General features: G+C 43.5%; 1 protein-coding gene across 10 annotated transcripts in view; it reads left to right on the top strand.

Annotated features, from left to right (window-relative positions):
* LOC306979126 (shisa family member 6) overlaps positions 1–12,162 on the top strand; it is a 133,706-nt gene that overhangs the window by 78,410 nt on the left and 43,134 nt on the right. For 6 of the 10 annotated variants that reach the window (XM_079577972.1, XM_079577970.1, XM_079577965.1 and 3 more), the window contains exon 5: positions 5,361–5,399. The exons of the other annotated variants lie outside the window; for them this stretch is intronic. In XM_079577972.1, the coding sequence (XP_079434098.1) occupies positions 5,361–5,399 (39 nt within the window). The remainder of the gene's footprint in view (positions 1–5,360; positions 5,400–12,162) is intronic. 10 annotated transcript variants of the gene reach the window in all.

The following is a 12,162-nucleotide window of genomic DNA, read 5'->3' as shown; positions in this document are numbered from 1 at the left end:
TATCTATCTATCTATCTATCTATCTATCTATCTATCTATCTATCTATCTATCTATCTATCTATCTATCTATCTATCTATCTATCTATCTAGTTACATATTCATTGTTCACTCACTGACTACTGCTGGCAAAGATCTGAGAATATAAACATGTTGTTATGAATCGACCATGCCAGCAGGCCTGTTCGCCCTGAGTGGGTGGTCTGCTGGAGCGCACTCCGTACTCCGAACTCCAAGCTCCGTCCTCCCCTGTGGTGGCTCTGTGAGGAGTAAAAAGGGAAAAAAAAAAAAAAAAAAAACTATAGGAAACCAGGACTGCGGTGTGAGCTTTGAAACCTCATCCAATTAGAGAGGCTGTTTACAATCGTGTCGCATTTATCTCCCCAGCATCCCCGAGTCGTCGGCTGCACGGCGTAACAAAGCGCGCCTAATAAATCGGGCCTCGGTGTTGAGTCAGGAGAGCAGGGTGGAGCGGGAGGCTATGAGCTAACGTGGGGGGGGGGGGGTCTGGAGACAGTAAGGATAAATGGCAGAGAGAGTGCACGGGGCGATGTATGGCTTTGGCAGGGCACACAAAAGCACCGGTGGAAAGAGAAGGCTCCAGGCTCGGAGAAAGTCCTGACAGGAATACGCTTACTGCGCTCTTCCCTTAGAAAAAAAACGACCAAAATAACAAACACGGAGTAATCTGTTCCTTCTAGTCATCGGTCCTGAGGCCAAACTACAGTCACTGTCTTTTAATCCTTCCTCACAGGTGAAGAACCTGAGCGTGATTTATGATTCTGAGCTGACTTTTATTCCACACATAAAGAATATCACATAGGTTTTTACCTAAAGAACATAGTCATAGTCTGTTACACATTTTTAGTGTTTTTAGATGTTTTTTTATGTATTTTCAGGCTCTCCCAGTGGCCCTCTGGCTCGGGAGCAGTGATAGGCTGTGGCTGTGTGGGTGTTCAGGTGGAGGTGTGGTGTGTCTGTCCTGTGGGTGCTCAGGTGGAGGTGTGGTGTGTCTGTCCTGTGGGTGCTCAGGTGGAGGTGTGGTGTCTCTGTCCTGTGGGTGCTCAGGTGGAGGTGTGGTGTCTCTGTCCTGTGGGTGCTCAGGTGGAGGTGTGGTGTCTCTGTCCTGTGGGTGCTCAGGTGGAGGGGTGGCGTCTCTGTCCTGTGGGTGCTCAGGTGGATGTGTGGCGTCTCTGTCCTGTGGGTGATCAGGTGTGAAGAAGAACTTTAGAAGCAGCTCAAGACGAACTGAAGATAAGCTACGTGCAGATGTGATGCTAACAGCAGCGTAAATAGAGCTAACAGCTGCTAAATGCTATCATCCACAAAATCGGCCTTTTCAACAGTCGTATGTTGTTGTGAAATATTAAATCTCGTATGACCTTCCTGTGTTAGAGAGGGCTGACCTCTGTCCTTTGGCCGGTCAGAGGTCACATCAACAGCCACATCAACAGCCTACTTATTTACTTCCTTCCTTATTACTTAGCTACTATAATGAACCCCTTAACCCCTTCAAATAGCATCAGAACGAGGATGAAAACGCAACAAAAAAATGACAAAAACATGATGAAAAACAACAACAAAGCAGCAACAAAAGAGCGACAAAAGCGTGCCAGAAAAGCAACAACACAACAAAAAAGTGATGAAAACACAACCAAAAAAAGCGACATAAAGAGAGACAAAAACACTTCAAAAATGCGGACTTAAAACTATCTTACTGCTATCAGTGAGCATCTTTTTTAAATCAGTTTGATGAATCCTTCATATGAAGTGATAAATTGTGAAACACCAAAAGCAAAGGTCAAATACAAAGATGTGATCAGATAAAAGTCTCTGGTTAGCTCATGCATTATTCCAAAACTGTCTACTTTGATACCCATATCATTGCCCAAACAATTCCAGCACAGCACATTCCAGTAAGGATTCCAACAATGAGCACTTAAGAAAATGGTGTAAATGTTCTAAAACATTTTCCAAAGCTAAATTGGCACTGAATTAGATAATCCTGATTAAAACCTTTCCACGTTTTTACGCCATGTCGGCAAAAAGCTGCAGATGTCGGTCTGATAAAGACCCTTGTGGGTTTGCACCATGTTCTGGCCGCTTGTGACATGGATACAGCATCACCTATTATTGCCACAACTATCTGGCCGTAAATGCTTCTTGTAACGTCTGTCCTTTTATTTATTTAGCGCTCCTGTAATCGCAGGTCCCTCCGTGTGCGACGCTCCCTCCTCCTTATGGTCCCAAGTGGGATTATCTCCATACAGCAGACATCAGATAGTGCTGCACAAAGGACAGATGGAGTGGTGGACAGGAGCAGGTCCACGGGGAGACTCACCCCCCGGCCGTCAATACGTCAGGCCGCTCTCACGCGCAGGGATCTATCAGCGCTTCGATCGCTGTTTAGTGGAGCAGCGCCCAAGGTCGTCGTGGGTCTTCCCAGGGCCACAGTGCATGGAGTGCGGGAAGATTTGAGGGCCTTTACTCTGCAAAATTGTTTTTCTTAATCTCAGGGAGCACTGGTATACATTTCTTCTGGTAGACTGCAAAGGTCTTAGGAAATTCAAATTCTGGCTTAAGACCAGGATTTGACTTTGCTTGGACCTGTTTTGGATCTGGCCAAGAATGTCTTTGGGCTGTTGGGCGGATCAGAACCAAAATGACAAGAAGAGAATCAATCCCACATCGAGGGATCGATACTGACACTGCCGGTCCAGTTATGCCCCGGCCTTAACGTCCTCTCAATGCTGAGGCCAAATCAGCACTTTCCAAAGGCTCGCTCCACGCTCATGGATGCACTTCCTCTCCCGCCATGAGCGCTCTGGCAGATTTACAGGTGCGCTGTAAACATGCCCTCTGTACTTCTTTGAAGCGCATGGGAAACACACAAAGAGTGCTTTTTCAGCTCGAGCCCCTGCTGCCACTACAACAGGATTAGAAAACAAAACTATGAAGTGGACACTCGCCCCGTGTTGTGAACATTTTCCGCAGGTCGTCCGGTATTGCAAAGAGGAAAGGGGGGTCTTTGCATTCGTCACCACGAATAGTTTGCTTTACAAATATTTCGTGAGATACGCGGATGTTAAAGAGAGCCTGGCGATCTTACACGAGAAGAGCCGAAACATTCTTGCAGATAAAAGTTACAACCAGTATTAGCCAGAGTGCAGCAGACAGACGGAGCGCCGTGCACACTGCTGGCGCCATCATGCCACACTCGTCACACACTCGTCACACAGGGGTGTGGAAAGGGTTGGAAACACACACATTTCTCTGTTAATTTAATCATATTTATTATGCATTTTGGGTTGTACTTGAATTTTAGACGTTATAATAATTGTGTGGGCTAAAATTAATTTGAAAATAAATCAGGTCCATATAGATATATAGTATATACCAAATGTGTGTATGTGTGTATGTGTGCGTGTGCATAGATATAGATATATACCTACTGTGTAAACAGCATATATGAAATAATATAGTCATAGTGCAACAGTATAGGAACCACTGTGTGTGCTTGAACTTTTCACTCAGGTAAAGCAGCTTAGCAGTAGGAGAGATGTAAATTGTATTGATCAGTATTAGATCGATATCCATGGTGGTATCCATGTGCTTAGGGGTAGTCCCAAGTCAAGGTCTAGTCCTGGCTTAGACCAGGTTTTGTCCATTCAAAATGGTATTTTTTTGTTTTCGAACAGTATTCTACATCACAGGGTGAAGGGCTGAAGAACATTCAGGACATGTGCGTGTGAATTGAATTGCAATGTAATATCACGTGACAAACTGTGGTTCATATTTTATTGTTTTACTGAGCATTTATCTCAGAGTTACAGGCTTTAACCATCACATGCCAGTGTGTATTTGTGTGTACAGTGAATCAATGTGAGATGAGCTTTAAAATGTAACTAAAATGCACCGCTTTAGTCAGCACCGAAACAGGTTAGTTGCACCTTTAGTTTGATTCCAGCATCATTCTTCTTCTTCTTCTTCTTCTTCTTCTTCTTCTTCTTCTTCTTCTTCTTCTTCTTCTTCTTCTTCTCTGGTCAGGCAGTCATTTTCCTCTGGTTTTGGTGTTGCCCTGTGCTAAAGAGCGTCTGTCCTGCTGCTTTGTGCCTCTCGGTTGCCTTAGCGTGTGCATCAATGATGTATTGATGTATTTACATGTATGTCCTCCTGAGAATATGTGAACCTGCCCGTTCTGATTATGGCTCCTCTCATGTCTGCTCCACGTCTGTGAGGCTGGACTGGATTGGTGTTGCTGGATCAAAGCAGTCTATGTACTCAGACAGGCTGTTTATAGGAAGTATTAGACAGCGATGTACAGATGGACAGTCACTGGCAACATGTTCAAAACACAAAGTTTAATACAATGGATTGCTCTTAATAAAAACATGTAATTGACAGAAAACAACAGTGGTTTTGTTGTTTAAAGGCTTTACTTGATTTAGTAATTCATTTCTAATTTCTAAAGTTAACGATAACTTTGGGTCACAACTAACACTTTAAATGACTCGCACCCTCTTTCATTGTTTGTTAACAAAAAAATCCAGTGCAGGACCTTTAATTGTACTTAGTATTTGACTTTAGCTGTTAGTTTTGAAATGAAAAAAACTAAAATCAGAACATCATTCAGAGAAGTATTCCCATCCAACATGTTTCTAACCTACTGCCAGTACAGTTACACACAGTAACTTGCTGTCCGTCAAGTAATGTTAAAGTTCAGTATGTATCTGAGGAAGGCACTTACCTTTTGTAGGAGAATCAGAAATCCTGTTCAGCCCAATATCACAAGAGCAGCTGGCTCAGCGTGTTGCAAGGATATACGTGCATGTATTTCCGAAAGTAAAAACGCCTTCGCTGTAACCTTGGATGATTCTAATCAAAACATGTCCCACTGGTCACTTCAAAGGTCATTTCTTCTTTAAAATGAATACTTCCCAAAGATTAGGCTGCCTATCACAGATCTGTGAATCCAGTCATGGACTGACGGGGCTAAAAAAGGCTAAATCCGATCACAGCCAAGTTGCAAAATGTAGCAAAATAACAAAGCACTGAACCAATTCAATACTTTGATTGTTCAAATGTTCTCTGTTTATAGCAGCACTGTGTTGTTGATTAGTATTGAAGTACTATTTTCTGTCGGTAAATGTAAAAACCTGTCCACTCACAGCAATACTGCCCTGCGATTGGTCCAAAACGTGAGATCCACCATTAGACCTGAGCCCGAATCGATCCGAGCCTTTCAAGATGGATTCTTCGTAAGACTGAAAGTTCAGATCTCACGACAGTCCGGCTTGGTGAATGCTCTGACTCTTTCTGAATGCCTTCAGTCTAATTCCACCTGCCTGGTTGTGTGTTCTAGGGGAAAAGCATTGGCCGCTCCGCTCCCAGAGTCACCATGGTAGGACCGGACGTTTTTTGTTCACATTCCAAGTTGCCTCCAAGCACCTCTGATCACGTAATCTCTTGTAAAAGTGATTTATTGATACAGCATGTTGAATATTTGATGGTAAAAGTCAGATTTGGTTGTGATGCAGGGATTGGAGGCGGCTTGGACACATGTCAGTGCGGTGCTTCCTGTTGACTCCCTCTGTACAATCTCTAACCTGTCTCCTCTCCCTCACGTCTAGCGTCTTTGTGGTGATGTCTGCAGAGGTGATGGGGGTGTGACTGTAGTGTCCACTGAGGCCTTTTAATCCTCATATTTGTGGGTTATTTTTTATCAAAATTTAAGTTCAAAGAAGTTTTAAGGCACCTGTTTTTGAGAGGATTCAGCAGAGGTGGATTTGACCAATCAGAGACTAGAGGGGCTGTACAACCTTTGACCTCATTGGTGCTGGAGCTGTTAATCACTTACTAGATCCCCAACATTAGTGTAAGGGGGAGTTCAAATAATAATAATAGGGCTGTGGCAGAGTAGGGTGACCAGATGTCCCGCCTTGTGCGCATTTCCTACTCAAATCCTGCTTCACTCAAATGAGAGCGCTAAACTTTATTTGAATTCTACTATTTTATTTTATTTATTTGGACAGTTAACTCTTCCTCACCCTCTGCGGGCGATAAGAGAGAGCTCTTATCCCTCCAAGCTCGGTTCCTCTACCTTCGCCCTGGGAGCTTGAGGGTTCTGTGCTGCATCTTTGCGGTTGAGATGTTTTTCTACTGGGATCTGCTGTAGCCACTCCTCCAGTTTGATGCCTTCACCCTTCAGGCCTTCTCCAGCTCTGCTCTGAGCCCCTGCTATAGCTTCTCATCTTCCTTGTTCCTGATGTTGCAATCACCTGGTATTCTTATGCCAAGTGAGCTCGTCAGTCTTTACTCCCTTTGGAGGTGTTTCCCACTTTGACCTTGGGGTTTCCAGCCCAAACTCTGCACAGATGTTCCTGTGCCCCATACCAGCCACTTGGTCATGGCAATTTCAACTGAATTAAACCTACTGTACAGCAAATGTTTTCACAGTTATTGTACGTATTTGAAAACTTTCCCGTATTGTCCTGCTTTAATAATGACAACGGTTTAACTGTGTTACCAAGCTTCTCAAAGCAATACACTGTAGTCATCATTCACACCATACGAGGCTACAATTGTAGCCACAGCTGCCCCTTGGGGTAGACTGACGGAAGCGAGGCTACCAGCATGTGCCATCGGCCCCTCCAACCACCATCTCACACACTACGTTCATTCTGGCCTATTGTACATGTTTTTAGTAGGGGAAACGGGAGTACCTGGAGGAAACCTACGCAGACCCAGGGAGAACATGTAAACTCCACAGAAAGGCCCGGTCCAGGTGGGAATCGAACCTGGGACCATCTAGCAGTGAGGCACGAGCGCTAACCAATTGGCTGGTTACAATTCACGATCACTCTTTACTTAAGGGAACACGATAGATGTTCCTGGTGTGATGAACAATGGGTGAAATCCAGAGGGTAAAACAAGCCTTCCAGTGGATTTGTTTATCTGGTTGTTTGTCTGGAAAAGGACAGACAATGGTGACACTGACAAAGTCAGGAACCAATCTCGCAGTTTTACTTCATGTGGCTGCAAAGAGCTGACTAAAAAGGATGTAAAAATATATTGTGAAGCACTTTGTATCACATTTACCAGGGTTTGTATAAAAAAAGAAACAGAAGCACAGGAGTTAGTTGGGTTAGTTCATTCATTTTGCACATTGACTGCAGTTACTTCAGGGGCCATGAGAACAGTCACACCCCTGTCTGGCACTGTTTATACTAACTGTTGTGAGGTGGGCTTACTGCAGCCAAATCTACAGGCCCCAGACTTTCCTAACATGTGACCCCAGGAGGACATATGAGTCCTCTCACAGTCTGCTGCCGCAAGCCCACCTCACATTACTCACACTGTGTTGGTCCCATCACCTTCTCTGTCCTAACCCTTTTTAACACGTATTTTCTAAACAATGGTTGACCACTGTGCTGTCCTGGCTTCTGTGGCGGAGCTGTTCTAGGCATGGATAAAGGCAGTTTTGATGATGTTACTTCTTTTATCATAGGAAGACATCAGAAAATCTGTGCTTATCCTTGCTTACGATTCCTTCCTCTTCCTCTTCCTCCTCTACCCACCTCCCCTCGGAAACAAAGGGATCTACTTGGTATGTTCACAGTGCTGATGTCATGTCCAGGACTGAATCAAATGTTTTCAATAGCTGTTGACGGACAATAAGTGGGTCTCATTTCAGACCAATTTTTGTTTTTTCAGTTTCTTTTTTGTTTGCAATTTGAAAGTGCACACAACATTTATATTATAATATATAATCAAATCATAAAATACCATTATAATATAAATAAAACAATTAAATGATGACATAATTGGCAATATATTTGGCACCACACATACACGACCACAACCTTTAATTGTGGTACATTCCAGGCAACTACGACCAGCTGTCCAGCTGAATAAACTTGTATGTAAATAAAACAGCTAATGCTACAACAGCTAGCTATCAAGATGCTAACGTTATATGAACATTTCTCCACAATATACATATCAATCAGGGTTTAAATCAAAACATAGTACTGAAACGGCACTTATAAAAGCTTTTAATGATCTTCTTTTAATCTCTGATTCTGGTCAACGTTCTACCCTATTGTTTTTAGACTCGACATCAGCGTTTGATTCTGTGGACCATGCAATTTTGTTGGCTCGGTTGGAGCAACATGTTGGTCTCAGGGGTACTGCACTAAAATGGCTTCAGTCATACCTTGCAAATAGGTCTTTGTCTGTTCAGCTTGGAGAATTTACGTCGGTGGTGTCAGAGCTAAAATGTGGAGTTCCCCAGGGAAGCATTCTAGGTCCTATTTTTTTCAACCTTTATATGCTTCCACTAGTAGCTATTATGAAGAGGCATAACGTTGCCTATCATTGCTATGCAGATGATGTTCAAATCTAAATCCGAGAGCTCAGTGCAATCTTTATTGGACTGCCTGAAGGAAATACAGCAGTGGATGCAAAATAATGAGCTTAAACAAAGCTAAAACTGAAATTATTGTCTTTGGAAAGTCAAACGTCCTGATGACATGCGATAGCGCAATTGGACCCTAGATTTCGTTTCAAAAGTCATTCTTTAGGAATCTTGGCGTTATTGTTGACCATGATTTTAAACTCGACAAACAGATAAATGCTGTTCTTAAATCTAGTTTTTATGATTTGAAGGTTTTAAGCAAAGCGAAACCCTACATTCCACCAGTGCACTTGGAGAAGGCCATTCATGCCTTTGTAACTTCGCGGCTCGATTATTGTAACGCCCTGTATGCCGGTTTGGACCAGTCCCAAAAATCAGCCGATTACAGGGAGTGCAAAACACAGCAGCCCGTCTTTTAACAGGGAAGAAACGCAGGGACCACATCACTCCAATTCTTGAATCTCTGCACTGGCTCCCTGTGTTTTTTAGAATATATTTTAAAGTATTACTGATTGTTGGCTTGGCCCCCTCTTATTTAGTTGAACTTTTTCAACATCATGTCCCAACCAGAGCCCTACGGTCTGACCAGGAGGAGATCGAGCCCTCTCTGTGACTGGACCTAAGTTTTGGAATGGCCGACCTGTGCACATTAGACTTGCACAAACACTCAAGCACTTTAAATCTATACTTAAGACACATCTCTTTTCACTGGTGCCAATTAATGATGTGTCTTGGCATTGTTGTAACTGCTGTAAGTGTAAACTCTTGTTTTATGATTGTTTTTTGCTTGTCTCTGTACAGCACTTTGGTAAGCTTTGGCTGTTTTTAAATGTGCTTTATAAATAAAGGTTATTATTATTATTATTATATATTTCAAAGCATGCCTCATAACGTTAAACTGAAGGCGGTGACCAAAAGTAATGTTCACTCACTGGGTCATAACATAAAACAGTTTTATTATTAGCTGCACTTCTCCCCCGGGGGGTGCCAATGCTGTCTTCATCTCATATCTGAACTCGGAGCAGTCTGGACGTCTCCACTTTGAGTGGCATTCCAAGGCACCAAGTCGGAAATGTACCAGTTTACACACCATTCCACCTGCCTGTTGTTGACATAGAGACATGATCTTGAGGAACAGAAATATAAACATGTTTGTGCTCAGACCTGAAGGTTTATGAGACAAAAACCTCAACTGCACCTGCTTTTTGGACCACCTTTGGACCACCATGTTTTTGCACTGTAAATCAGGCCCTCAGTCTATTGTAAACGAGTCCAACCATAAGTTAGCACCAGGAGTTGGTCTATACTGTCAGTGTCTGTTCTGTGTTCGGGACAGATTTAGCTGTAAACCACATGCAAATTGCTGAGTGGTGATTTTAAAAATCACCTATAAAGACACCTTAATTATCATGAACAGGTATAATAGGGCCCAGCCATTGAAATATTCAGCTCTCATTAAAACGGAATAAATCCCATGGGCAGGACTCTGTCACATCTGGGAGAAATTACCTTTTTATTGGACGCGAGATGGAGCCTCTGACATTGTTTGATTTCGCCGCACGGGTTATTACCTCTCACCTCGGCATTATGAAGCCGTCCTTCAGTAAAACGGCCGTGTTATTGGCGCTTAACACAGGGGTCAGAGCAGCAGTGGATACGGAGTCTATCGACGCCTCCGCAGAGACCATCACTGGGCATTTGTCATGAAGGGAGACAGGCAGAGTGACCGCTTGGCCTCTGGTGTCCGGGGGGTGGTTCGGCGATATGAGATAAAGGACTTCCTGGTAGAGAGGAGGACAGCAGTGGGGTTTACAGAGCAGAGAAGGATGAGCTGGGCAAGAGGTCAGTCTGAAGCAGGCTACTTGTCAGTGGAGGACGTTTAAGTCATTACTCGGCCGCAGTATTAAGAGTGTGTGTTTTCTGATATATAAAGGTGGGGTAAACACATTCAAATCAAATAGCAATTTTACTGACAAATGTGATTGTATCAAATTAAAAGCAACTTGAACATTAGGGTTTTCCACATGGACCCCTTCCTGATGGGGGTCCAATGCCATGCACCACGTTCTAGGTTGTCAGCCTGCTCCCATAATGGCCTAAATCATTTTTTATGAGCTTTCTCTTTCATTTTGCTATTTTAACACTGACATGCTCAACCAGCCAGGAGCAAAGTAACACCTTCACACCGAACATCAGATTTCTTTGTAAGACTTCTAAAGAGGGTGTGAGTTGGGGGTGAACCTGCCGTTGCTTGCAGATGCTCATGCTTTGGGCTGTTAGATTCTCACCAGTATAGACAATAAACTGCCACAGTAATTTACAGGAAAATGCATGTGCCTTGGAATCATGTCCTTCGGCAAAAGCCGTTCATATCCTGTCCCAGCTGTGCATACTGAGTGTGCACTGTCGCTCTGTTTACATGTGCAAGGCTGTAGTGTCAGTATCAGCACATCAGCCTCACCGCACAGCAGCCCCATAACCAGCCCCTTCCCTGTTGTTAATGTGAGCTGCAATTAAGTGTCAGGACCTCCTCCCACGCCTTCATCCGCGGAGAACGCCCACCTCACATGTCCAACTGAAGCGCAGAGGAGAGCCCAGATATTCAGGGCTCTTTACATTAACAACATGTGGTGATCAAACTCCATCTTGGACTTTTCCGCTTGGAGCTGCTCTCTTCTGAATGGACGTCCAATTACAAATGGGGATCTACTGTTTTGGAAATAAGTCTTGGAAAATATTTGAAAAAAAAAAGGTGCACATCTTTTGCTGTCAGAGAGTGCACATTCATATGTCTGGGTTCATTCAACACACAGCAACCTTTCAAACAAATGACAGTCCACGGGCTGAAATGTGGCTCTATATTGAATAAAATCAGCGGTGTTGCAAGTAAGAAATATATGAAAATCTACAAATGTTGAATCGGATCATTGTATTTGAAACTACCACCATGCGCTGATTTTGGGATTTCGCTGTTGAGTACCAACAATCCAGACCATTTTTCATGATATTTGTAGCACCACAGCATATTCTATGTTATAGCTATGGACACATGCTATGGCTCGTTTGAAAGACGAGACTCTAAGCTGTCCGTAGGTGAAAGCAGTTTATTTCTACGTGCCTCGGTTCTTGAGAAATCTATGCTAAACAGAGGCTAGTTTTGATCAAAATCACCTTTCTGATTACCTCCTCTCTCCTCTCTGGACGGACACCGACGTTATGGGAAGAGGCAAATGCCTAAATATTTGAGTTTCAAGTAAATTTTCAACGACAACATTGTTGACACATTTTGAAACACTGTGTGTTGCCGCAGATTGATCGCTTTTTTTTGCCGTGTGCATTTAAACAGCCTCGTTCTCGATAGAAGACTTTAACAGGATGTTTCTCAGCCGTCCTTGGACCCACTATAACCATTTAGAAACTCAGAGAAACAGTTTTGATCTGTCCATGGGAAGCCGCTCTGCTTTGTCAAACGCCTAACTCCACGCCCCCTCAGACTAACACCACGCCCCCTCAGACTAACACCACGCCCCCTCAGACAAACACCACGCCCCCTCAGACTAACACCACGCCCCCTCAGACTAACACCACGCCCCCTCAGACTAAAAAAAAGAAAGCCTATTACAGTGTCTAGTTTCCTAATAATAAAAAAAAACGTTTTTTGGCACTCAATGTGTTTATATTGAATAAATAATTGACCTTACTAAATGACTTTACTTTTCAAGTCGAGTTCTACTCTGTCCCTCACCTC

This window comes from Gobius niger (genome assembly GCF_951799975.1).
Source record: "Gobius niger genome assembly, chromosome: 19".
NCBI lineage: Eukaryota > Metazoa > Chordata > Actinopteri > Gobiiformes > Gobiidae > Gobius > Gobius niger.
Note: the sequence above shows the minus strand (reverse complement) of the source record. Positions and strands in the feature narration are given on the sequence as shown.